Genomic DNA, 27817 nt, shown 5'->3' on the forward strand with positions numbered 1-27817 from the left:
CCTCCGGCTTCGTTTCCAGGTTAAAGGGAGAGGAAATGCTGGGTGGAGCCAGAGGAGGGCACGTTTGCATCCAAACCAGAGGAAAACAAAAGCAGGGAATCATTGGAAAGAAACAAAAACAAAACAAAAAAATGTCCTTTTTTTTATTTTTCTTGAAAAATAACACAAATAACATAACGTGGAAAAAAAAAGGCTTCTTGAAATAATTACAATGCTACAGAGTTCCCGTCATCTAAAGAGGAAAACACATTTACACAAAAGTATATATTTATGAACTTATATTCCTTTTGGAGGAACGAGGCCAGCAGAGCAGTCCGGGAAAGGCCTTTTCAGACAGAGCCAGAACACTTGAAGGGAACAAAAAGAAATTAAAATATGAGCAAATCCCCTCCCATCAAACACTTTGATACATCTCTCTAAACTGAATCTGACAAAGTTCAGTGAAAAGTAGATCATTTTCATTCTTTTTTTTTTCCTGTATATCTATGAAAAGAAACAAAAGTGTATCAAATAGTTGGAGCAGTTCCATCTAGAATATTTCTTGCTCTAAATGTCTCTGTACAATCACAAAACAGACAAGTTTGGAAATAACAGCACCTGAAGTCTATCGGTTGTTTGAAAGAAAAAAAAAAAATGCACCATTTATCCAACACATTACCCCCCGCCCCCGACCCATAATGCAACCTGCCCTTTGCTGGGGTGAGGTCTCACGTCCACGTTGATTGCCTACTCACAGTCTTTTTATCGTCTTGCACACGCCACGTATACTTCTCAAGTATACAGGTGGACTACTGACTTTCCCACTTTTCCGCATCTGCCGTTCGGGTCCTTCCGTCTTTAGTCATCTTGAACAGAAAATCTCAACGCATAGCTGCTGTGCATGAAGCATAAGTTATCAAACTACTTAACAATTTTGTCCCTGACACGAAAAGAACTATATGAAGCCCCCTGATGCGAGAAGATAAATAAGAACTTATGCAAGACCAGCCAAATAGAAGCCAATTGAAACTCAAAGTATTTGCCTCTCTCTCTCTCTCTCTCTCTCTCTCAGGGTGGCTGTCGGGCCTGGCATCTGTCCAAAGAGGAGCTGACGAGTTGGTTATCCACAGGATGTGTAATCTAATACAGCTAATTAAGAACCCACATGGTCTCTCACTGTTGGCAAAGATGTGCTTTTGTCACATATTAGAACTCCCAAATTAATAGCAACAACAACAAAATAAAAAATAAAAAGCTCCTGAGTCTCTTTAAGAACACGGGAAATAAAGTATGGAGTAGAAGCACTGTTGGAGCTGCGACGGCCAAGTCAGAAAGCCCTTCCAAGGTAAGACCCCCACCCCTCCTTGGACGCGACACAGGTGCACGCGAGCCTCCCTGCGTCCTTTGTGCCAACACAGACTCGCACCAGGGTCCGCTCCCTGCTGCTTCTGCGTCTCGAGTCACCTCCGCACCCACGAGAGGGCAGGCGCTTAGGATATCCGCTGGATCAGCGTGTCATCCGATAGGCAGTAGAGCGCGTTGACGGACAGCTCGGTGATGAACGCCTCGCAGGCCTTGCGCGAGACGCCTTTGCAGCCTCGCAGGTCCAGCAGTGAGATGCAAGACAAGCGGCGGAGATACTTTAGACACGCGTCTGTCAGTTTACTGCAACCTGAAAGGGGGAAAACACACTTTATGAACTTCTGCCGGAGTGACGTTGGAACGTAGTCCAGAATTTTCCTAGAAACGAGTGTCGTCTGTCAGATTTCGCCCGACAGCGTCTGTCTCACCTCCCAGGTTGAGTTCTGTGAGCGTGTTTCTGGTAGATGAGCCCACTGCGGTCAGCAGGTTGATGGAGTGGTCAGTGAGGCTGTTGCAGTGGGAGAGATCCAGCTTCGTTAGATGGGGCATGTGGCGGATCACCAGCCGCAGCGTGGCGTCGCTGATGTCCAGACCCGCGAGTCGCAGACACTGCATGGCTCGCAACGGACTGCGGTTGTCGCAGCCTGGATCAGAAGGGAAGCAAAGAGCAACGCAGAGACTTCATGGCAAAGTTTGACAAGTACAGGATGTAACAATTAATAAAAAGGAGAGAAAAGTGTGGGGGTTAAAGAAAAAAAAATGTCATGTATTTTTATGCAGCTTTCTCACCTGGAGGAATTACTAGCTCCCTGATCTGAGAATCTTTGACGCCGTCGGCATATCGCAGGTCAAGAGAACGAAGGAGAGGACAACCGGAGGAGCAGAGAGCTGAAATTGACGACCAGGAGCAACCGGCCAGCATCAGATCCTTCAGCCCTGCGAAACACGTCGGGAGAAACCCGTCACTCCCGATAAGAGACACAGACGAAAGTGAGTCGGTGAGAGTGAGTCGGTGTTTTTACCAGGAAGGCGACCAATGAGCCAGTTGAGCTGTTTTTTGGAGATGTTGGTCCAGGAGAGGTCGAGTGTGACCGGCTCTCTCTTTATGATGCCTGTTAGCGCCTGAGGGGTGACGGTGCGTTTGATACTGAGGTCAATCCGTGTCCATAGCCGCTTGTCTAAGCACCTGTGGAAAATCCCAGACACTTTTATTTCGTGCTTTTTTTAAGAAGGTGTTACACGCTACATCTTACCCTCACTAACTATACCATGCAGGTCTGAAATGAAAGTTATGGAATAAATGTTAATGCAATTTAACAAAAGCATCAACAGTGTCTAAGCACGATAATTTTGACAGAAAAACACATTTGTATGGTAAAAATATTTCACTTATGTGAAAAAATTTTATTTTATATATTAGCTTTTTTTTTTTATTTTGCTTATTTGCACATTTTCATGGTTGAAAAAAGATTTCACTTATTTTGCTCTTCCACCACATAAGCAGCACCCGAAGAGCTTTACGCTGTCATCCACATTCACCCACACCAAGGGAGGTGGCGACCATGCAAGGCACTCAGTCCACCCACTGGGAGCATTATGGAGTTCCGCGTCTTGCTCAAGGGCACTTTGGCATGGTGGGGATTGGAACTGAACCAGCGGCCTTCTGATTGGGAGACGAACGCTCTACCAACAACGCCACGAGTTTGATTTCAATGACAAATCAAAGTCGAATTAAAACCTCAAAACAAGCCGCTCTACTGTCGTGTCATGACCTTAAAAGACTCCTCAGATAGTCGATGGTGAAAGTTGGTAGACCGGTTCTCTAATATTCTGTGGTGACACGACATAATTATTCTAAAATGAACACGTTGTGCAGTGTTAAAAAACATCTCAATTACAGATACCAGCAGTTGAGGAGTCTTTCTTGAAATTACGTGACTGCGATAGCCGTTACATTATCAGTGAACTATGAAATCCCAGTCAATGTATTTCTACTGCTTTGAAAATGAAGAAAGAAATTGATGAATCGTGCAAATATACTGGAATCCAAACTATCCTTAAATCCGAGAAGAGACCTGGAACTTGCAAACTTGGGCAAGTTGGAACTCTTACCATTTGTACCAGTTCTTGCAGACGGCCATGCAGACGGAGAGATCTGCTCGACTTAAATACCGGAAGACGGACACCCACACCTCTCTCTCGCAGCCCGGGCCGCTCCCGGCGCTTTCCCGCTCTGCTTCCCCGCCGCCTTCCTGCAGGGCGGACAGGGGGACTCGGAGGTGGGGAAGCTCAGACGACGAAGACGAGGAAGCACCGTTATTCAGTTTAGGTGGCCTCCGAAGAGCCCCCCTCATACAAGGGTCCAGTCTCTCCGAGGAGGAGCGAGAGTACGCGTTTCCACTCCGAGTATGGGGTGGCGTGTATTTATTGGGGTGTTGATCAGGACAAGGGCCACCATTTCTAATGGGGGGTCTGACAAGGGTTCTGTTCTGGTTGTGAATTGTGGAGGTTTGAGGGGCAATAGCTTCTAACCTGGGGACAATGGCTGATGGGTCCTGTTTGGCTCTGGCTGGCCTTTGAAGTGTCACTTTTACGTACGAGTCCTCTTTGTCCGCCGTTTGACCGTCCTGCTCCGTTTCCTCCTCCTCGTCTTCTTCTGTTCCGTTTTGGTTGGCCACCTCGCTCCCCTCGTCCTCTCTGTCTTTGGCACCCATTCCTCCCCGCCCCGACTGTGGCTGGTTCTCCTTATCAACACCCCTCACTCCGTTCTGCCGGCTGTCCTCCTCCTCCTCCTCTTCCTCCTCCTCCTCCTCCTCCTCGTCGTCACTGCTGCTGCTGGAGCTGCTGCTGCTGCTGTCCTCGCTCTCCTCCTCCATGTCCGGGTGACTTCTGCCACTCCTGATCCCTCTCCCGGCTCCACCGCCACGCAGCCGCACGCCTCTGCCCCGCTCTCGGCGAGCTTCCCCTCTGGGCTCGAGGACCAGGCCATTGGAAGACAGTTGCTGCCTGTCAGGTTCAGTTCTTCCTGGAGCGTTGCGGTGAGAGGAGCCACTTGCCCAGGAGGAGCCCCGGCCTCGACCCTGAGGCGGCCTGCTGGTTGGAGAGTGCAGCCGGGAAAGCACCCTAGAGTTCAGCAGTCTGGAAGCCCGATCTATGGATGACTGTTTCTTTTGGGAGGGAAAAGGCAAAATGAGAGTATGCCAGTGCATGTTACAAATACACGAGTAATATTTAGACAACACCTGAAAAGATCCTTCAGATATTCTGGGAAAAAATACAGACCACTCGCGACAGCTACGCAACATAATGTCATACAAACTACAGATACTATTATTTTAAAGGAATAGAATCATTAGGGAATTCATTGTGTGGCTTACTGTTAAGAGTTTGCTCCGTTCCAGCTTTATCTGAAATAAAAAAGAGGCGGACAGATGTTGAATGGAGCGACAAAGTCTTACGTTTTCAATCAATTTCAGTGATAAAACCTATTTGTGTCATTTACCAGCCCTGTTTGAAGAGACAAAAAACGCAATCAAATAAGCGTTTAAACACTAAAGATGGGCTTGCTGCCAACTTTACGCTTTCAATGTTATTTATTTATTTTTTATTATTCTTGGCAACATTTTTTCTCATATTAACAACCTTTGTGAACGTCCACTATTTTCTCTCGGATCAGTCCCGTACTGAAAGCATTAAACTCCATTTTACCCTCTTCCTCAGGCGGAGCTCCAGTGCACTTGCTCTTTTCCGGTTCTGTTGATGTTGCAGTAGCAGTTTCTGAGATGGTGGCGGCGCTGTGGGTCGGCCCGTTGATCTTGAAGGTCTCCCTCGCCTGGCTCCTTCGCCGACGCCATCCCGGTACGCAAGTTTGGAGGGTGGTTGTGAGGTGCCAGAGCTCTCCGACTCTGCACTTTCCTCATCGCTGGAAGACTGAGATGAGGTGGTTTGAGTTCATTTGTGAATTATAATCTAGCACAGGGCGGCCGAAAAGGATGAAGCCTCCAAGTGACTCAACATAATAATACAGAGGATGAGAAATTTCAAATGCAACTCTTGTTCGTTAAGTACCTCTGACGCGGAGCCTTTGCCTTGGTAACATTTGGGACATTCCCAGCAGCTGGGCAAGTCCTTATTGATCTTCCCTTCACCGGGCTCCTACAACAGAAAAGAGTTCAGAAAATTGCAAAACAAATAACTTCATTAAATCTGTCATGTTTCCGGCGGGGGAAGATGTAATCACCTTAATGCATTGACGATGGGCTATTTGTGAGCAAGAGGAGCACTCCATGAGAGTGAGTGAGTTCACATCCGCCTCGTCACCTTCGCCCTCTCCACATATGGCACATCGAGCCGTGTTTGGCAAGGCAGGCTAGAAGAAGAGGGGGGGGGGGGGGGGGGGGGGGGGGGGGGGGGTTACATGTCGTGGCGATGCAGAAGAGCGAGATGCAATTGCGAAGAATGTTGCAGGACGACTCCAACGTCTTACCGTTATACACTGTCTCATTAAACAGCCTTTCTTCATCCTTCCAGATCCACCAAACTTCCTCATGTCCTGGCAGGCCTGGCAGGTGCCGCACTCCTTCCTGGTGCAGCCGGCGCAGCGTTTGCACCTCACTCGCCGGCGCCTCAGAGCGGAAAGGGAGCAACTTTTTTTTGGTCTCTGACCCAGAGGCTTGTGGAGAGTGGGCGCCAGGCGAGGACGATAGAGGACAGGTTGAGGGGGAGTCGGGGCCTGATACCATGACGGCTGTTGAAACAAAAATCAGGAGGAAGAGGTTCTAAAAGTGTGTCTAGCCATTTGCAACCAGGAAAAAAAAGTGTCAAACAAATCATTGCTGCTTACCCTTTTGGACCATTTGACAATGGGTTGTCCAGTGTACGCTAGTTTTAGGTCGTCAGTGGCTCGTTCACTCAAAATATTCTGGAGACAGGATGAAGCAAAAAAGACGAAGTCAGACAAAAACATCGCTTTTCATGGAACATGACTAGAGAAATGTGTTGGCTACGTGGAAAACAAGTCGCGATGTATCATTTTGTTCCCCCCCGTTTATCATCACATCTCCTCCTTAAGATTGAAGGTTAAAAGTATAGCTTGCCAATCAATTGTTTCAGGTAACTGGCTGGCGAGCATCTGTATTAAAAATTGTGACTTTGTAAGTAGCTTGAATTAAAAGTATCTGAAAGATCCTTCAGATAAAGTGCATGACTGCAAATAAATGTATAATTTATCTTATTTAAAATTATAGAAACTAAAAATATCTAAATGTCACAAAAAAATCATGGAAAACCTCAAGGCTAAGAAATAAATTCTCTTGCTATAGTTGCTAGTGTGTTTGATTTTTTAGCTTTAACGATTCAACAAAAATCCTCTTAATGGCGTCTGGACTGAACACCCACCTTCATGTCCTCGAGCAGAGCGCCAGCGTCCTGGATCCCTTCGGGGACACACTTTTTATGAGGCGGCAGCTCCTCCAGTTTCCCCACAAGGTTCCACAGCCCTTCCAGCTCGAATGGGGTCAACACCTGGACACGCGGGTTGGTTGGAGTCACTGGTTCCTCTTGGACTTCAACTTCTTCCTCCACCTTGATGCTCAGCTCTTCATTTTCATCGTCGCTGTCGATTCCATTGCCGTTCCCGGTTTCAAGGTCAGCTGGGGTCAATCCTAAGAAGTTAGAACACGCCAGTTATTTCTGTCACCTATGAACGTGTCCCGTGTGTTGAGGTCCAAACAAAAGGAGAATATTCTTACCAATACCAAGGGAGTATTTTTGGAACTCGGGGGTGAGGTGGGAGGTGTTGGTAAGACAGTACAGGTATCTCTCCAGGGCATACCAGCACATCTCGTAGTAAAATGGGTAGCGAAACTTTGCTGGCACCTTAAAGAGAACAAAAAAATAAATAAAAAATATTGCTCAATAATATACATCTTTAACAATTCTGAAAATGTAACTGTTATTATAAAGCGTTGGAGTTGCTACTCACTCGTGTGCGGTCTTCAATGGTGTAGATATTCAGCTGCATGGGGATGTTAAAGCTGTGGAGGAAATTACCCCCAAACACTAGTGTGTCCTCTGGTGTGTACACGGCGTGAATCCAACCTAAAACACAGACACAAGATGGTGGAAAGATGTTCCAGTACCTGCGAATGTCCGTATGCCCTTAAAAAAAAAAACTTAAAACAAAAAACCAGACCTGATGGAATAATGAACGTGTTGCCTTTTTTGAGTTCTATCCGCTGACAGTCGTGACACTTGTCTCCCAGGAAGATGTCTCCTTGTTTCCCAGATAAAACCCAATTCTCGTACATCTCCAGGTTCTGTGGTGAGGGTGGAATCAGCCAGAAGACCTGGAAGGATGACAACATCACTTTACTGCCATTTTCCTCATTATTCCATGATTTACCTCGGCTTGTAAATTCTCTTCCCATTATTATAATTTTTTCCCACTATTTCATCGGGCATCAAGAATTCCCAAGAGTAAACTTCACGAAAGCACTCAAGACTGAAAGAGATGCTTATCAATTTTCGAGTGTTCAGTGAGTGTAGCAGCTCAAATGCCCTTTTAAAACATCACTAAAGTTAGAACTGAGCAAAGCAGAGCAACACATTTATCTTGTGTGCTATTTAGAAACTTCAGAGTAATTTTCTCTGTTTGCTGGTAGTTGTAAAACTCAAGTAACCTTTATTTAGGACAAATATTTTCTACGTGTGTATATATATATATATATATATTCTATGCCAATGTTGACATTTAAATAAGATGAGAGTCTAAAAACTGATGGGCTAAAAGGCTGTTTCCCAAACTCCTCAATTTGCAAATAATTACTCAATTATAAGCCAATACATATCAATATATTTATGGTCCAATTTCAAATTGTGGTGATGCAAAATAGAAAAATAACTGCACATAAAGTTAGTCAACAGCAGGATGAGAATGACCTCCTTCATTTTCAGTTTCCAAGAAGAGCTTAAGTCTACAGATGTCCTGTTCTTTAGTGTGAGACTGACCTTTCCTCCTCGCAGAACGTGGTACCAGACTGACGTGCCTCCAAAGTCAATGTGGAAATCTGTGAAGCAGCCCTGCACACTCATGAGACAATATCTGAAACGTGAGGAAAGGACCGAAACAAATGATTTACAAAAAAAGGCCTACAGTCACTGTAAAAGGTTAAAATTGGAAAAAATAAAATCTAGTAGTGTCTGATAGAGGCACTATACCACAATTTTTTCAAATCGCGTGGTTTGCGGTGATGAGCACACTCACTTTTGTACTTTGGGATAATGCATGTCTATGATTGCATTAGTGGAGTCTCTCTGTCTCTCTTTGAGATGTCGAGGCCACATGTTGTCCACCCAGTCAATAAGATCCACCTGGATAATCAAACAGTCAACATGTTGTCATCATGAAGGTGAGTTTGGTTATGAAATGACAAGTTGTTAGAAAATTGTAGGAAAAACAATTCTCCGTGTTTATTCCAACGCAGTCTCACCGAAGCTGGACGTTTGACCAGATTCTCCAGCCTGGTGTGGCTGAACTCCAAGCTGATGACGTTGTATAGTTTTTCTCTTTCTGACGGCGGCGTCTCGTAGTAACGTCGCCACTGAGCCATCGACATTTCGATTCCCTTCTGCGTGTTCACGTCCATAACATCTACGATGCGCCGACTCCCTGTTAGAGAGTTACAAAAAATTCAACAATGAAGAGGATTTAACAAAAAAACAAACCTTATCACCACCTTATCTTCGGTCATATTCACTGAAAGCAGTGTGACTAAAAAGCACAGTCGCCAGATATGTCAGTGTGGCTGATTTATTAGTCCGGCTCGATCAATAACAGGCAGGTAGTTGACATGTTGCCTTTTGTGTGCAGAGAAATAAAAGCCATTTCATCGCCAAGGTCATAAAAGAGAGACTTACCGACAAACAACTTCACATCACTCACACTGAAATCTGAGTCTGGCATTCTGCAACACAGAAATTATTCATTTTGGTTTATTTCAAAAGACACGCAAACAAACATCTTCACAAATGTTTGGCATGCGAGTACAGAAATGTGTTTAGGGAGTGAAAAAAGGGAGTATTGTATGAATAAACAGTGTGTGTGTGTGTGGCTTACTGTATGCCAAGACCATCAGGTGTCTCAAAGATAATGGGGTCCCTGAGCCCTTCCCTCTGGATGTATTCAAATGTGAAATCTAAAACAGACAATAGTGAATGAATGACTCTACAGCATTAAAAAAAGATGTTTGTTTGTTTGCAATAAGCAAAGAATTCAAAATTACATTTGAGTTACACAAAACAGAAAGCACATTGACAAAAGATTTCTTCTTTTTTTTGTATTTCAGTGTGGCTCAAAAAAAAAAAAAAAGAAATGAACCCCGTCTTACAGTGACTTCAATACTTTTGTGATAAAATTGCATCCTGATTGTCGACTCACCTTTGCCCTCCATGTGTCTGACTAAATCAGAGCCAAACCTCTGACAGACCAACTTCTCATCCAGGTCAAACATCCGCTTCCCTTCAATTTCGTCATCTGAGATGCCATCATCCTGATATCGACGCCGCGTGCCAGTACGCTGAGGACATAAGGTTTTCTTTAAAGCATTTATGTCAAACATAAAATGAGCAAGTCAGGGGGAACAGAAAAGAGACACGAGCGATGGAACTAGTCACAATGAGCTTCATGGGATGCTTTCATGTGGCAGCGATGCCTTTGAGCTATCAGCTGGAAAGTAAAGACAGAGAATATTATATTGTATGTTTATGCCAACACCTAATATATGCCCATGTTTTGACTTTATTGAATGATTGCTTAAGTCGATATATGTAGATACATACTTCCATCCAATTGTAAACACAATCCTATTGTAGAGAAGTTTACAGTGGTATCCTTACAACTCGTATTGTGATGGCTTGGCTGACTCAAGCACATAAATTACAATGCTTTTTAGCAAATGCGTAAAAGAACAAACAATAATTGTTTGGGGTTCAACTTGTCATAAGAGCAAATTAAATATAAATCATAAAGCCAATATCAAATAATGTGGTGCAAATTCCACCATAAGACAAACATATTTCAGGAACCACATCCAAGTCCAGTTATCTAATTACTAACGCATAATAGTACGGTAACACTTGGAGGAGACAGATTAAAACAAATCAACAACAAAAAACACAATATATCACTCCAAGCTGATCAGTCAGCCAGAAACCAAATCGCATCATTTGTGAAACAAACAATATGACTTTACAATAGCCACGGGGTTAATCTTCAACTACCCCCCCCCCCTTTTTTTTTTAATTCACCCCACCACCATTCACCCAATGCAGCAGGGCGAGACAGATGGATCCCTGATCTCCCCACCCCCACCTCCTCACCACAAATAATAGAATTATCCAAACTATAATACTACTACTTCCTGCTAAAACTAAGCAAAATAGCATGCAAGTTCATTTAATACAGAATTCATTCTATACCATACATTAATCACTTGCAGCTGGTTTCATTAAAAGGGAATTTTAACACAAAGTAAATAAATATGAAATACAATAAAGGAACAACCCTTATTAAAAAAAATATATCAATTTGTTTAAGGCTCACGAAATAAGCCAATCGAGAAAAATTCCCCAAAATATATTTATATATTTTTAAAGAATTAAAGCCATGTACTGCTCATCTACGAGATCACTAAAGGAGTCCAGCATTTATTATAGTGAAACGTCAGGAAGAAGATACTTGTAAGGCGGTGAAACAAGTTCTCACAGCAACACAGCCGTCAGGTTACAATGTGGACTTGACCTTTTCTTGAACTGGGAGCCTTTAAACGAGTTCATTGCCACACAAAAACATAAACAATGTGTTAAATGAGTGCGGGCCGTGCCTGTCAAAACGCATCCAGTTTTCTCAGACTAAACCGCAACCTGGCCGTTCAAGAACCCGGCGTTTAACAACCGGGCCGAGCCGAGCCGAGCCGAGCCACGTCTGGCTGCTTTGTAAACACTGAAAAGTGTTCCGGGTACAAAACTGTTGTGTTCAAGTTACTCACCAGACGTTTGCTGTACCGTGTGTGAGGGTCCTCCATGGTTTCTACGGGACAGGCAAAGTTTCACAAAAAAAATACTTTAGGTTACTACGTCTAAGCGTGCAACGACTGTGAAACATATCATTCTATGAGGATTAAATCGTATGAAAACACGAATCTCTCGCTCTCTGAGCTCGGAAGCTAAAGCTAACGTTAGCCCGCAAAGCTACGGTTAGCATCACACACACAATTGCAAACATTAGCGCCGTGCTCAGTGTCATCGCGCAAAGGACACGTCGCGGCGACAAAAAGCAACGTTTTAGCGCGAATATCCAGCAAACGCTGGCGTGTGGAGAAACGTTGTTCATCGCGGGCGACATTAAAGTCGCCCAGTTCACGAGCCCTTTCATAAGTCTACGCTAGCCTAGCTAGCGAGCTGGCGCTAGCCCGCAAGCGGCAGTTGGACGCTTCTTTCTCGTCACCTTCTTCGTTTTTAACTCCGGTCGAAGTAACGTCGCCCAGCTACGGCCCCCGAAGTCTCCGGGTCAAGTTCCTCTCCATGTTACGCGGTAGCCGGCTGCGTGTGTTGTTATGTTTGTTATTGTGCGATAAAGTTAGAGCGTTTCGACGCTCCGAGCCGCCATTTTCAGCTGGTCAGAAAACACACACGCACACACACACATACACATACACACATACACACATACACAAACCCAGAGAAAAAAAAAGGCCCCGGGACCAGCCCCCTCATTTACCCATCACTCCGGAACATCAGCATACAACCGCGCCCATTGGACGCAGCGCGTGCTTTTTACTAGAGATTAGAATAGATTACCATAGGAGGGTGTTCGGTTTGCTCTCCGCGGTGTGCCGAGCAGGTGGAGTTTGTTTCGCTGCGAACTCGTCATATCCAAATAAAAACGCACACTGATATAATATAATATAATATAATATAATATAATATAATATAACATAATATAATATAATATAATATAATATAATATAATACACTATAACACAATACACTATAATATAATATAATATAATATAATATAATTTTATGATTTTTTGTGTGTCATTTGTATGTACCTGGTTAAACATTGACTGAAAAATTTGTTATGACGACTCTACACTGTCACACTCACATAGCAGCACCTAATTTCATTTTAGTGACGTTTTCCTTATTATGTTTATATGCTGTCATGAGAATACTTCAGTATTTACTCATCCTATGATTCATTTTGTCACTAGAAACTAGTATTTTCATATTCTTTATGCATGTGAATAAGTCTTTTCAGTTGAGTAGTAGTGAGCACCGTTCCATTAATCCAAGCTTCGGTTCAGGGTTTGCATGTTCTCCCTGCTTGTGGTAACTGATCATTCGTGCGATAATGCAGGAGTGGTGGTCTGTTTCTTATCAGGCAAGCTTTGCGCCCTCCCTCCACCCCTCCACATCCAATCCTCTTAGCCCCAAGCGAGTAAAGAAAAAGCGAGCGCACCCCTGGTCGACCCCGCCCCTCGCAGTGCTGGTGGGCGGGGCGTTAGGTGAGGAGGAGCGCTCGCTGTGATGATGGGGGATGAAACGAGGTCAGGGAAGCTCTTCTCTTCGTACGCGGATGCTGTCAAGTCTTGCGTGGACGTTCATCAGCTGCAGCATGAAGCAGTGGGGGTGAAAAACCAGGCGGTGTGTCTCACGAGCGCCATGCAAACACCAAGAAGAGGAGCGCACGCGCCATTGGTCCAAAGCACAGAGATCTTTTTATTACATAACAGGCTTTAACTGAGCTCACACATAGTCAGAAAGCGACGGACGGCCGCCGCGACACAAAAGACCATCAATACAAGCGATTTCAGCATCACACAGAATCAGATCACGCACATTTTTATTAAAATTATGACGATAAACAAATGAGAAAATAACTACCTATCTGGGTATTTTCGACGAGATACTTTTAAAGCAAAGACAGCAGACACTAAAAAGCACATTCTCATTCATATATGTTTAAATTAAGGAAATCTGTTGAAATTACCTCGCGATAATTACAATTTCTCTAATTTATTACCTCAATGCACCACCAGGAAGCGCCAAAGTCAGCCGGGATGGCCCCCGAAACGATTAAAAGTCACATGTTGGGCCAGCTGGCTGTGAACAGGCGGGCTGAGATAAATCTACACATTAAAACACGTTTTCAAACACTTCATACAGCAAGAGAAAATTCAGATTCAAATGAACAATAGAAGGGAAAGCAAATAGGGAAGATGAGGTTACTCTTTTTTTTTTCTTTCTTTTTTACAATGATCTATTATGGCTTTAAATAGACTCATGATGAGGATAAAAAAAAGAGGAGCACTTCAGGAAATGGTTTTTTTTCTTCTTGCAAGACATCCACATCCCTAAAGGCACCAAAACAAACAGAAAAAGGAAAAAAAAGGGTCAGCGTGTATTCATGTAGCGTGGAAGCATAGAAAGGAAGGCAATGCAAGTTGTTCCAATGCACTAAATCAGCACTAAAAAGGGATTGAATATTATTGCATATAAAGGCTTGGATTCAGGTTACGTGAGTGTGGCTGATGAGGAGGTTTCACCTGTGTAAAATCCTTTACGAGAAGAAGCTGTAGAGATAAGAGAATCCAACGATCCCAATGATGGCACAGCACAACGTGATCATCATCTTTTTCTGGAGATTGGGCGGAAAACACAAGAGTCAGAAGCGTCACGTTTGGGGATGAAAGCAGAGCGGCCAACACGTTTATGAATGCTGGTTTGAGGAAATGACTGAGTAGAGGAGAAGAACGGGCCACAGAGGTCATGGTGTGTGTTTGTGTGTAAAGAGAAAGACAGCACTCACCTCCTCTTTTACACATCTTTTAAAAGCTGCACTTTGCAACGCAGTGGTTAACAGGCTGGATGAACCATCTGCTGACAGGTCGACATCTTTTCACACGGCGGCATGTAGTCATGAGTGTCAGAATTCAGTTAAACATTTACTTTTAAGCAACTCAGCAGGTCAGAGACGCAGGGAGCAGCAAGAAGAAGAAGACAAGCCGTCATGAATATAAACATCTTTAATTTCAAATGAAATTCTTGGCATTTAGCTTAAAACAGCTTTAGTTGTTTCCTTCCAATCTTACTGCAGCCTAAAGCTCAGTCATAAGAGCACAACAATGAGGGAGAACAAAGCAGCAGAAGCTCTGTCCACAACCATAAAACAAGGCAACATTCAGGCTCTGGTTTCAAATAAAGGTGTTTGCACTACAGAGAAGTTATTCCATTAAAGGTTCTCTCCTCGGTGACTGGGTGAAACAGTGTTACTGACCAATGCGCAGCACTTTAATTACCATGTTAAAAACATACTGTGATCGGTTAGTGAGCGAAAATGTCAGCGTGACTCGCTCTCTATTGCAGGAAGCAATGGCCGAAAGAAATGCTGGTTAAACGCTACATCTCAGTGTAGCTGCCTCTACATAAGGCACGCTTTAAGAACTCAGTTTAAGACAAAAAGCCCTGAAATGAATCCAGTGCTGATATCCATAATAATAATAATAATAATAATAATAATAACATAAAAAATGTGTACTAAAACCATGTAAAAACAAGAAAAGTAGACCTCTTTTTCAGTTTTTGTTAAGTTCAAACTGACAATGTTCAAAAAAGTGAACCCACATTTTTCTGAAAACCTGGGGTATATAAACTTTAGTGAATCGAACACAAGGATGTATTGCAGGGCTTTACCGGATGAATTAGGGGGCTGATCATGTCTGTCGATGGATGTCACAGCGAGAAAGAGCCAGAAGCCTGAAGTGAGGTTCAAACTATGTGACACGTCATCATGAAGTAGAATAAATACAGAGACAAAGCTGGGACATGCGGGAAACAAGCCTCCAGTGTTACACCCAGTGTCTCTTTAAGCTCTTTGGCATTAAAACATTAGATTGTACAGCATATCAACAAGGGGCTAAATCACAAGTCAATATTTCAAAAGGGCAGATACATGTACATAATGTATCCACTTTAAACGTGTGTCCAGAAGCACACGGCCAATCACATTCCAACGAAACAAAATTCAAAACAACCACGAGACCTCATCTATACACAAATAGTAATTCTATTATTTACAAAATAATGACCAAAAAAAAAATTCAAGCTTAATCATATATTCTGAAGTATAAAAGTGCCAAAACGTCTCCCAACCGACATAATCACACAACATTCAGTAGCGAGCGTTTCAATCGGGAGATGTGTCAAAGCTCATGAAGACATGGAACAATGGTGGTGGGGGGTTTCAGGCACATCGAACGTTAAAATGTCACTTCCAGGATGATTCTTTGGCAACAAGAACTGGACGATGAAATGCTCAGCGACATAGAAGTGACTTTGGTGATCAGTTATTTCTTAATTCCCTTTTTTTGTGCCTTTGTAGAAAGGCACATCGGTTGAACCTGCTGTAGCTCTCATTTCCTCATTTTGCGGAATAGCATCCTCAATCAGACCTGTGTTCTCTTTTGTCCACAGGTACCATGTCACATTAGACTTCCAGTTTCTGTATGAATTCAGGTGAAATATGGTGAGAGTCATAAGGAGTGATCAGTCTTTTGTCTGTCAGCGGATGAAGGTTGAGAAGGGGGAAGGATGAGACGATGGCAGTAAGACACCGTCCTGCGATAGTTTGTGTGTGAAGATGAGGAGGATGAGGAGGGGATACTTCACAGACGTCCCTGATAAGGCTCTTTTTTCTACGGGGAAGGGAGACACAGAGGGAGAACTTGTTAATGAGGGCGCTGCAAAGCCCTGAAATGAACACACAGACCAAATATCAGCTGAAACTGCCAGCAACCGACTCACTACAGGCACTGCTTTGTTTGTTCAGCAGTAACCAGAGGCGAGGGTTGAAGTAGAGGAAAAACACACACGCACACACACACACACCCAAGAACTTCAAATACAGGCAAACCCACCTCAAGCAAAGTAAAGCTCTTTGGATAGAAAGAAAACGCACACACGCACACGCACACACACACAGTCTGACGGGAAGTGCAAACTTCCCAACCGTGCCTGAAACCCACACCCACTGAGCACCGCAGCAGATATTCACTGCAGACTTACTCACCCTCAGCTCTCGTCTTTACTGGAGCTTCACCTCAATCCCACTGACAACCCGATTATGAGAGCCAGCACGGCCAGCAAAATCACCACAACCACCACTATGATCACCGTTTTCTGCGGGGAACAACCAGGTAGATACAATATCGTCAGATCCAGCAGGAAGTACGACCTGACCTGAAGCAAAACAATGTTTATCAAACACATCACACGACGGCCCTGCGACGTTGTCAGCCACACAAAACTCGGCACAATAAATTCACTCGAGCGTGATCCACCAGTTTTTTTTTGTTTTTTTTATCACAGCAGTTTTCAATGCAGTAACATCCAGGAGCATACATTTGACAGTTCTCTTGAAAACCATCCATGAATAAACGCTTGCCACAAGCAAAGTGCTGAAGGAAAAAAGAGAGAAAGAAAATGAAAGAGAGAAAAGAACTGGTGTGTGAGTGAAAGTGTGTGTGTGTGTGTGTGTGTGTGTGTGTGTGTGTGTGTGTGTGTGTGTGTGTGTGTGTGTGTGTGTGTGTGTGTGTGTGTGTGTGTGTGTGTGTGTGTGTGTGTGTGTGTGTGTGTGTGTGTGTGTGTGTGTGTGTGGGTAGGAAGGAGGGATGCTCTGGATTGAGGGTGTCGATGCTGTGAAGTCACGAGCCACGAAGGGGGGGGCTGTGGATCATCACAGGACAGGGCAGGACTGAGGTGAACATCAGGGTCTGCTTCACGTCGAGCAGGATTCCCAGAAGCAACCTTGATTTTTGAGTCAATCAGTTCGTCTCTACGTTTCGTTCATTATGCTGCTACCTGAACCAATCCAATCAAGCACGAGCGCTTAGTCGTAGAAGATCAGGACTAATAATCTATTTAACCATATTTTTCTGTTACATCATATCTGATGATTGGTGGCTAAACAGTATAAATATATATATAACCTATGCCAGGATTCAGACATGGTCGTCATTTTGTTTTAATGGTTTATGCTAAGTGCTTATTTGTCAGTGCTTTTTTTTTTTTTGCAGGAAATTCAGAAATTTGATAGGCTTTAAATTAAAAGCATCTCTTCTAATTCAAAAGTCCTAACTATGAATAAAAACTTCCAAAATTGCGGCCATGTTCGTCTCACTTGGTGTTAATCCAGAAATGCTGCTAAGAGTTTGACTCCTTGCCTATTAAACACCTATAAAAACAATTTCTGACATCTTATGACTCTCCCCACATATTGCAACTCAACAGAGATTAATCTAACAGTGTTTGACCTGTCCTGTCCATTATTCCTCTTTTAACTGTACTTGTTAAAAGAGCCACATTTGTCGTATCTATGCATAAGAGTCATCTTCGAGCCCTGACAACAAAGAGACTACACTGCAAAAGAAATCAAATTTAATATTTCCAAGAAGAAATGAAAAAAAAAAAATAATTTGTCTTGTTGCTTTTGGGAAGCCACTCTTTTGTTTCAGACCAGAGTCACTCACACGGCGAGCCTCTTGCTGAAACTTTGCAGCTTTCTTAGTGTCGGCTACGGCCCGCTCCACGAAGCCCACCGACTGGTCCATGTTGCTTTCAATCCTGTCGATCATCCCTCCCTGACGTCAACAGTGTCAAGAGTGGCACAGAGCAGCGCGGGGAAAGAAGAAAAAGGACACAAAGAGAGAAACGCAAAAAGAACAGCAGTGCGGGAATAAGTGTCGAGGGCGACAAGAGAGAGACTTTGATAGAAACTGAGGGTGGTCAAATGTGTCCAAGAGAAAATCAGCAGAAAAACGAGAAGGGGAGGTTCCCGGCAGATCAGTGTGACAAGACAGTAGAGTGACATTACCTTGCGTGCTTTGGTCTGATACCTGACAGCTTTCTTGGTTTGTTCCCTCGCCTGTATTATGTGGTCCACTGACTTGGAGACATTCTGCTCTATGTTGTCTACTATGTCACCCTGAGGGGGGGGAAAAACACATGTGAAAGTGAAAAGGAACTCCAGCAAAATGGTCATTTTACAAACAGGAAAAACAAAAACTGTCTTGTGTTGTATCATTACTTCATTGATCAAAACATATAATACTAGATCGTCGGTTTAACTGAGTACATGTGAAATTGCATTTTAGCGTTCATGAGTGCTTTTTAAACAAATATTATTCAGCTGAAAACAGAAAATGAAACACAACATCGCCAAGAAATCACACAACGTAAAGAGCGACAACAAGCAACAGAAGGCTCCTTACCTCCGACAAGCCTCTCCCTCAGAAAGCATGGTGCAAGAAGTACGTGGTTATACTACAGTAAGTGCACACAAGGACGACTGCAACTATTTCAGCACAGACTTTAGAGGCTAGTCTGTTCTGACATCAACAACGGCTTGATGGCAAATCTTACGACAAAGCGTGAAAGTTGCCTCCACTAACATTGGATGGCGGGATGAAGGAGGCCGAGGAAGAAGAGAGTGAAAAGAGATGGAAGGAAGACATGGAGCTGGAAGAGAGGGGGACAAAGACAGAATGCAGATTCAAAAGTCAGAGGAAAAGAAATAATCAGGAGGAGAAGAGTTGGAACGAAAAAAAAAAGACTGAAAGAATGAATCCAAAGAATGAATGAACGAATGAATGAAAATGTGTGAGATAATAGGCGTGTGCACATAGAGGGGTACCTGGCTCTCCACCAGCATCGCGATGTCTACAAACATATCGTGCAGCTCCTTGATACTACTTTCCAGCCGGACGATGTCTTTGTGCCTGGATTCGATCTCGCTCAGAGCTTGTTTTGAGATCCCCGAGTCCACGATCTGCAGGAGGCAGACAGCATTGAGGCTGAATGTCGGGCACACAGTGTTTTGACAACCCCGGGGAGAAAAAAGATGGCTTTTCGGCCCGTGTGGATGTGGCCTCGGAGCCGAGATGCAGCCGGACTCATGGCATTGATTAGCTCACACACACACACACACACACACACACACTCTTACCCCGGCAGTAAACACAGCAGCATTGCCACTTTCCAACATCTCCTCCAGTTCTTCGTCTGTCGTTGCTTTCCCAGCTGAAAGGGGAGAGGAGAGAAAGGTGGATGAGGAGGAAGCCCATCAAACCAACACCCTGTTGTCGTTTATGTGGACGTCACTCACTGATCTCTAGTTGTCTCTGAATACGTCCTTTACTCCTCTCCCTGAAGTCCACTTGTGCTTCGTTATACTTCGTCATCACCTCCACAAACTTTCTGGACAGCACAGCATGCTGGGAATGTAGATATATTTGATCATTAAATGTCTCACTGAAAGTTTGAAGCGGGGCTCCATTTGAAAATCACTTAAAATCCTCTGTTTTACCTGTGATTTACGTATCCGCATATCAGCTGACACCCTCTCTTGCTCTTCAGACTCCAGATTTCTCTCAATGGCTGGGAATTAGTCAAAATAAGCGAGTTAAAAGTCATTCCACATCACGTCACACTTCATACAAATCCACTAAACATAGAAATGAGTGTTATGGACAACTTGTTCGCGGTGTACTCACTCTTGAGTTTGTTTCTTGCATTGTTGGCCATCTTCTTAATGTCATTGGTGATTGCCTCCAAGTCGTCCTGCGTTTCTGAGCAAGAAGAGACAGTCAGCGGGTAGAATGCTGCATTTATGAGGCGTAAAAACCTACACCGACCCTATTTTTCGTCAAAATATCACAACCTGTTTCTTCTCTAAATGCGTTCCTCTTTTCACTTAGGACAAAAATGCACATCAATGCAGCTGGGAAATGATTGGTGGCAGTACGGTCTTACTCTGATCTGACGTGGGTGCAGACAGGATGACCGAGTACAGCTTTTTCACTTCAGCCACATTCTCATCGATCTTGTCAATGCTGTTCCTGATGTCCTCAATCTGAAACAAACACATGTATATGACACGGATGAAAACATGTTGGTATGAACACATGGACTAAAGTCACTTGGTGCAGTTTGTGCAGAACATCTCTTCAACTTTTTCAATCATTCACCTGACAGAAGAACTCGTCCATGAAGGCCGCGTTGTCCACAGCGATCTCCACCTCGTCGTCATCTTGATCACACGTCTAACCAAAACAAAACGTGGTCAACAGGGTCGGAAAAACATGAGACGTGCGTCTATGAAGCTCAAAATGTGAAGCCCGTCATCAGAACCCTATGGTGGAACAGCTCAGTGTACATTAACAGTTAATATCCACCTCTGGTTTGTCATCCCTGCTCTCCTCTTCCTGCTGAATGACTCAATAGCCTCTGGAAAAATGTTTCTGTGCGGCACAAACGCAACACACACACACATACTTCCGGATACGACAAGTTAATTATTTGTGTAAACAACAAGAGCTGTTATACAAACTAAAAAAACGACAAACATTATTATTAACCCTAAGCTTAAAAATAAAAGCAAACTCATCTTAAAGACAAAAAAATTGTGTATTAGTCTGCTTTGTAGTCTTCATGGAGGCTGGATCAAATTTGCTTTGTTTTTAATGGTAACAGGGAAATCTACAACTATATAACCTGTTGCTGTTGTTAGTTGATCGCTGAGCAGGAGGGTTAAATATAAGAAGTATGAAAAGATGACCAATAAGCTTAAGAGAGGTTGATATGTGTTTTTTGGTGCATGAAAGAAGGATAAGGGTTTCACATTTCACATTTCACAGCAACAATGGAAAATGGTGTTGAATCCCACAAAGCAAAGCGATGTTTTCAACAAAGACGATGAAGGAAATATGTAAATTAGGACTTTGTCTTGCAGCGTCAGTCTTTAAATGATTACCAGACAACAATTTGCATGACTGTCTTGGAGAATAGCAGCAGCATTTGTCTTCCTTTCCTTTGGAGCTGCGTTAAAAAAGTTGTTTTTTTTGCAGTGAATCATAAAGTTGTTTTTTTTTTTTTATCATCACTTATAAATCCTCTCATAGTGCTCTTCTTGTCAGAGCGGAAAGAACATTGATCAGCGTGAAGTTCACAACGCCACGGACGAACAAACTAATGAAATTGCTTCCTGCTTAGTGGCACAGAGTAAACTCTCGGCCAAAAATATTCGTCTGACACTAATCAGCTTCACTCTGCTGGACTCGATTAATATGTCACAGGAGGCGTCCGGTAAGCAGGAGGCATTGCTGCTGTCGGCCGCAAACATCTCAGCTCGGACTGAGCTCCAGGAACATTAACCGTTTTTTAGCTGATTAGAAACTTTGGACAACACAGTCTGCCACACTGAGATATTATATCAGCGAGCTCCGCTTGTTTCTTCTTTTTGAAATACTTCTGCTTTTAAGGTGTTTTCCGCTTTTCATTGAGTACCCCATTGAGTGCGGGCAGATGTCTGAGCTCGTAGTAGCAAGAAGAAAAATATGTGACGAACATGCAAACTCTGCACAAGAAAGACCCTCAAAACCCAACCCAGACTGAAAGCAGAGACATTCTCACTCTGAGGCGAGAGCGATAATGTGTAATGTATGTAATAATAATGTCCATCCATCTATCCATTGTCCACTGCTTATCCGGGGCCGGGAAATAATGTAAATATGCAATAATAACACAAATATGCGGCCCAGCTTGTACTTGACAAGCATATCAACAATTTGGGGTAATGTGAGGGTGTCAAAATCGGAGCTGCATCTCTCGAACAAACATAAGGAGCCAGACTTGGATTACTGAATTACATATTTATAAGCGTTGAAAACCAAGAACATTTCAAAGCCATGCCGACCGCGAAGGCTTTCAAATAAACTAACATTTAATGCAAACAAATATGTTTGAATCAGTTCTGGCTCATCATCACCTTACGCTGGCTAAAGGAGTTTAAACTATGGAGGGAGGAAGTAATCTAAGATAAATAGTTATCCTCCACTCATATGTCAGTGAGCTGCAGCTGAGCAGGGCGACACCGTAAGAGGACAAGACTTCAAAAGGTCTCAGTCGGATCTCAAAAGCTGGTGATAGTGACTGAAACAGGAAGTTTCCTCATTGTTCTTCTGGCAATGAAGGGACTTTTAATACCACAGATAACTTTCAAATGAAATTAAATGAAATAAAATAAAATAACTGAAACTCTACGGTTGAATAAATCAACTTTTTTATCTGAGCGTTTCTCGTCATTGACATATTCAACATTATAGCTGCATTTTATTTTGAGCAACTTGGAAGCGTTTTAACTTTTTAAAGACATAAGAATTAACAAGGGGAAATACTCTGCAGGTTCACTTAAAGATAAACGTCAACGCTGCAGGGCACCAACATTTATATAGCGTCGCTGCTGAGACGTTGAGCTTTCAGGTGATCTTTTCCCCTCCGCTCCCGAGCTACAATTTGAATTGCAAATGTAGCCATGGCTCTTTGGTTCAGGCTGCTGTAACTAGCAACAGTTGTGAACACAGAGTTCCCTGAACATCACACACACACAGACACACACACACACACACACACACACACACACACACACACACACACACACACACACACACACACACACACACACACGACACACACACAATACTTGTTTTTGAATCTCTCCGAGGGCTGTTCATCAAACAAGGTGCTGCAGCACATTATGCTCCCTCACGCAGCATTTCTGCAGCACTGAGATAAGAACAAGTGCTGACTTCCTTCCAGTGTCTCCCATTCAGCAACAACAAGAGGAAGGGGGCTGGTGTGAGGGAGAAACCGCCAAGGGCAAAAACACAGACACATCCACAAAGGAAGACTTGTGGAGTCCCATTCATTCACATCAGAAATTACTTTGCCCCTTATCTAACATTTCGTACATTTAATATTTAACAAACCTCAAATGTGGCCATTTTCAATACCACACGAGTACAGGAAAGGCACGCGTGCGCACACACTTCAATGTGTGTGGGCAGGAGCATCCAAAAAAAAACTCCAATGAACTTTTATGACGTTTCCTCACGCAATCACCTTGTGACTAACTTGCACATTCCACCACCATTTGGGAAAACACGGAGTCGAACTTATCGAGCTCTAACTTTTAACGGACGAACCACAAAACCGTTTCTGGGTAACTTCACGGATGTTGCGCAACTCCTCACAACATGTTGTGGTTTTAAAAGTGCCCAGCGTCACATATTCGAATGGTGGTTGCACAGTAGCCTACATTTCACCCTGCTTTTAGAGCGACGCAACTGAAATATCAATACACTTGATACAGAATGAAAGAAGGAGCATATCTTATTGATCCCTCTGGCCAGGAGCTGCCACGACGCAGCACCCAGAGAGGGGGGGGGGGGGGGTCGGGGTCAGTGGGATTCGAACCTCCGTACACAAGCTTTGCTTTTCTAAACTCCGGGCCACTATTTATTGACACGGTGACGACTGAAGCTAGCAGATTGGATTTAAAAGCGCAAACATCGAAAACACTGTAATCTCGATGTTTGTGTAATCGTCAGAATCTTAAACGTGCAACACTGGACATCAAGATTAGAAACCAGCAAACATATGAATGACGAGCATGTCAGTTTTTCTTTTTTGCCCAAAAAAACCAACAACAACTAATTGTGCTTTTTGTTAAGCATGAAAATGTGCTATTTGTCATCTGATAATTCACTTCACAAAGACAGATAATAAATAGGTACTGGAAAAGGACATAAAATCCCTGCTCTAGTTCAGAACAACAAATGTCCTATTGAGAAACTCACCAGGTTATTATGGGGATGTGTAACATAACAAAGATTCCGAATCACAAGTGTGATCCAAAATAAACGGCAGTCGTGGGTGTGTTGTTTTACTTTCATTCATGTTTGTGCTGTGACGTGTGACAGTTCTTCCAAATTAAAATACAATATGCCAAGTTGTTTTTATCCTCTGTGAAAGATGACAGGGTAAGAAGTGACCAAAACGACATATATATATATATATATATATATATGCATGCAATCGCAGCAGTAACTTGAAGCAGTTCAGCCAAACTTGAGACGCTGTGCTGCAGTGAGATGAAGAAGCAGCTCATCGTGACAATGATCTTCCAAATTGTCGAATGTGAGGGGTCAAATTGATATAATTCATTGAACCTGAATCCACAGCATCAAATCTGACTCTCATCCAGTCGTTCAATCCACGCAGATAAACAGTACGAACACACAAAGTGACTCTGGTCGTGACCTCCATGATTGCCTATCATGTGCACACAATCCAGCTTAGTCAACTTGGCCCCGGACACCTATTTAACTTATCGTTCCCATGGCAGCCGCATTTAAGAAAACAGCAGGTCGTAAACTGTCAGACTTTGTCTCCGGGGATCATAAATGACAGAGTCGAGGAAAGGGTGTGCCACAGTCTTGCGGATGGTTTTATATGTACATAGGTTTTGATATCGATAAATCTATATTGGTATTGTGAGAACATAATGGCTTTACGGATGAAAACATTTACAGCAGAGACAAACTTTGTTTTCCCAACGGGAGCAGAATCTCACTCTAATCATTTTAAGCAGAGAGATTAAATAAAAGGAATATTACGACGTGAATGGAAAGACCTTGCCGATGACGGTAAAAGAAAATTAATCACAGTAGGTTAATGGAACCAATTTCTCATTGTTGCCCTTTCATATCTTCACTTTATTTATTGCCTTTTGCTTTCAAACCGTTTTGTGGAACTCAATAAAACAATAAAAACTCAAGAGTTGGCTTGAAAGAAAAATACGTTTTACATTTCATTCACCAAAAAAAGTATACAAACAAATCAAGAATATATATAAATAATGGCCATTATGACCCTTCACTCTGGGGCAAATGACCCATTAAACCTTTCACGTTATGCTTCTTTATGAACATATCAATGTTTTAATAACTTATTTCCGATGTCAGTTTCTTCCTTCACTTCTCCTGAGCTCCGTTGGTCCATGTTTGACTTATAATGTCTGCGATATTACGCTTAGATAACCTAGTTTTGTTGATTCAGAAGGCGGCAATAAATACATTACTATGAAGCAATTATGATTTATTTCCCATGGGACGGATTTAGTAAATGAGCTACTAGCTGTGACATCGGCAGGGGACGAACTCGGGAGGCCAGATGTACTGCAGCGTGGCGACAGAAGCCAATATCCTCCATCAGGACTCGTGTTAATGCAAAGCTGAAATCTGACAGGGGATTTCAAAAGTCCATATGCCAAGGGAGGAGCCATGTTGACAACTTCACATCTCATTGTCTGAGCCAGGTTGTTGTTTCAGAGGGGAAATAGTGCACACAGAAGTGAGAGGCACACAACTCTGACTGAGAGCACTTTGGAAAATATTCACACACAGTGTTGATTACTGCCTGAAAGTTAAACATTAGAGAGGAAACTCAAGGAGGGTAATACAGGTGGAGGGAGAGAGTAGATAAGGAAAGGAAATTAAAGGACTGAGAACACTGTTCACTTTTTCAGCAGCATGTAATAACATGAAGCACAATACTGGGAAAAAAGACTTCCCAGCGAATAGTGGGCCTGCTTCGCTATCTCTAATTCCTTTCTCTGCGATGAAGGCAGCTGTGCGAGATATGGACACCTTGGGGTGAAACACACGCTTGTTACAGTTCAGCAATTTTAAACAAGGCAAATATTTGGCCAACAGCTCCAGGTAGCCATAGCAACACGTCCCATCTTGAGTCACAATAGGATCTCGTGGCAGTGAATGTCTGTAGTTGTCAAATGAACCAGGAAACAACACAGTGGAATCCGACTGTGATCTGTATACCTTCTGTAAAATGTATGTATTTGATCATCATAAGAAACAAATGAATGATGCTCAATAGTTTTATTTTCTTCAGTTATAGTAAATGTGTATAATTCACATTCCCATATCACAGCTATTCATGAAATCTTCAGGTTATGAAACACTTTTCACAATCATTGTCAGCCGAACATATAGAATTTAAATTAATTGAATTTAATCACAAATAGAAACAATTTTTCACACTTTGTGTCATTTTATTTTTAGCTTGAAAGACAAAATTTCAGAAACATGAGTCCGTGACATGAATGTAGGCTTGTAGGAATGCAATTACTTAAACTAAATATCAGGATAGTTTTGGAACAGGAACACGGTTTCTATCCAACTCCCCCCATTTGAAATCAGCATCTAAGCTGGAGTGATACTACATCCATCAGATGAGTTATGTCATCACCACATATAATACACTGAGGACCAAAACTATAATGTGACATTAGTAAACGTGTTAAATGGCAAAAATGAGTGACCGGGACATTTGATTTCTTAATTTAAAAAATTATATTTTCCAGAGGTTTCTCAAGGGAAACTGTTGAGGTGAAAAGGACACACTGAAGTCAATCCACATTTCCTGGACACTACTTACCGCTTTAAGTTGCTCCAATCGGTCCTTCATGTTGTTTTGTTTATTTTACCGGTCGAAACACCAAGAGATGACCACAATATTGGATGAAAAACGAGTCCCACTCTCAAGAGTGCTCAACCAGCTGGCGAGTGAGCTGTGCAACAAGAAACCCACCGCCAGGAAGGAAAAAAAAAACAAAAACACTAAATTAAACTCCCTGAAAGTCTTGAAAGAGGAGTCTGAGAAAACGGCCCTTTTTTTTCTGAAAGCAGGACCTTTTCCGTCGCTTTTCCATACAATATGGCAGCTGGGTTTAAAGCCACTGTTTTTTCTTGCTAAATCTCTTCGGTCAGAGGATTAAAACAACAGTCGTGTAGAGCCGCATAATCTGGCTCTCCGCTGGCCAGTAATCATTCTAAAACGCACTTTTCTGGCTCGCGCATGCGCCCCCTCTTGCCGGGATGAAGCCACGCCCCGAACCACCTGCACCCGCGACGCGTTCACGTGCTGTGGGAACATCTGTCTTCCATGACAAATACTGTAAACGTGTTTTAATGCGGAGGATCAAACTTTTAAACTTTCAAACTTCGTCTATTTTGATAACAATCAACATGACAAGAAAAGCGAAACATGTTAAAATATAAAACTGAGCATTAAATACACCAATACAGGTCATACATTAAAAAAAATAACCAAAAAGATACAGATGTCTGTGTCAAAAGATGGAATTTTCTTTGTTGTTTTGTTTATGGAGTACTTTATTTTTGAAGTAATTGTTCTATTATACATTATATAAACCATTAAGGTCTTTTCATTTATCTCCCACATTGTATTATACTCAGGCGAGGACATTTATTTCACTGAGTAAAATAAATGTATGTGCTGCAGTATGTTTTGTACCGGTAAGGACATAGTGAGTGGTATGCAGTGTTTATTCTCATGCACAAATCGTAACCAACATTGTCTGAAAATGTGTCGGGCAGACCACAAAAATGTAACACGACAAATACTGTAAATGTGCGGATTCTTTCAAATCAAGGAAAATATTATTGAAAAAAATAAGATATATTTACTGACATCCAAA

At 42.8% G+C, this 27817-nt stretch overlaps 2 protein-coding genes across 4 annotated transcripts; both read right to left on the minus strand.

Moving 5' to 3' along the window:
* Positions 1 to 147: 147 nt before the first annotated feature.
* kdm2ab (lysine (K)-specific demethylase 2Ab) lies at positions 148 to 11998 on the minus strand. 2 transcript variants are annotated; one of them, XM_080502526.1, is made up of 23 exons: positions 11846 to 11998; positions 11388 to 11428; positions 9779 to 9917; positions 9458 to 9536; positions 9259 to 9305; positions 8832 to 9010; positions 8606 to 8712; positions 8350 to 8443; positions 7535 to 7688; positions 7325 to 7440; positions 7092 to 7218; positions 6739 to 7004; positions 6185 to 6262; positions 5828 to 6088; positions 5582 to 5710; positions 5410 to 5496; positions 5050 to 5271; positions 4719 to 4748; positions 3454 to 4502; positions 2364 to 2527; positions 2131 to 2277; positions 1770 to 1985; positions 148 to 1651 (listed from the first exon to the last, which is right to left on the minus strand). In XM_080502526.1, the coding sequence occupies exons 2-23, from the start codon at positions 11421 to 11423 to the stop codon at positions 1470 to 1472; spliced, it is 3909 nt and encodes a 1302-aa protein (XP_080358652.1). In that variant the 5' UTR covers positions 11424 to 11428; positions 11846 to 11998; the 3' UTR covers positions 148 to 1469. The 2 variants fall into 2 exon arrangements, with proteins under 2 accessions (XP_080358652.1, XP_080358651.1); XM_080502525.1 differs by having other exon boundaries at positions 3454 to 4508.
* Positions 11999 to 16471: 4473 nt separating this feature from the next.
* stx3b (syntaxin 3b) lies at positions 16472 to 27014 on the minus strand. Of its 2 annotated transcripts, XM_080501968.1 has the most exons (10): positions 26755 to 27014; positions 20427 to 20501; positions 20212 to 20311; positions 19953 to 20027; positions 19766 to 19836; positions 19565 to 19673; positions 19406 to 19479; positions 19094 to 19228; positions 18275 to 18385; positions 16472 to 16581 (listed from the first exon to the last, which is right to left on the minus strand). In XM_080501968.1, the coding sequence occupies exons 1-10, from the start codon at positions 26782 to 26784 to the stop codon at positions 16498 to 16500; spliced, it is 864 nt and encodes a 287-aa protein (XP_080358094.1). In that variant the 5' UTR covers positions 26785 to 27014; the 3' UTR covers positions 16472 to 16497. The 2 variants fall into 2 exon arrangements, with proteins under 2 accessions (XP_080358094.1, XP_080358095.1); XM_080501969.1 differs by lacking the exons at positions 16472 to 16581; positions 18275 to 18385 and adding an exon at positions 18661 to 18918.
* Between the last annotated feature and the right edge of the window lie 803 nt (positions 27015 to 27817).

The sequence above is a fragment of the Blennius ocellaris genome, assembly GCF_963422515.1.
Source record: "Blennius ocellaris genome assembly, chromosome: 9".
Taxonomy (NCBI): domain Eukaryota; kingdom Metazoa; phylum Chordata; class Actinopteri; order Blenniiformes; family Blenniidae; genus Blennius; species Blennius ocellaris.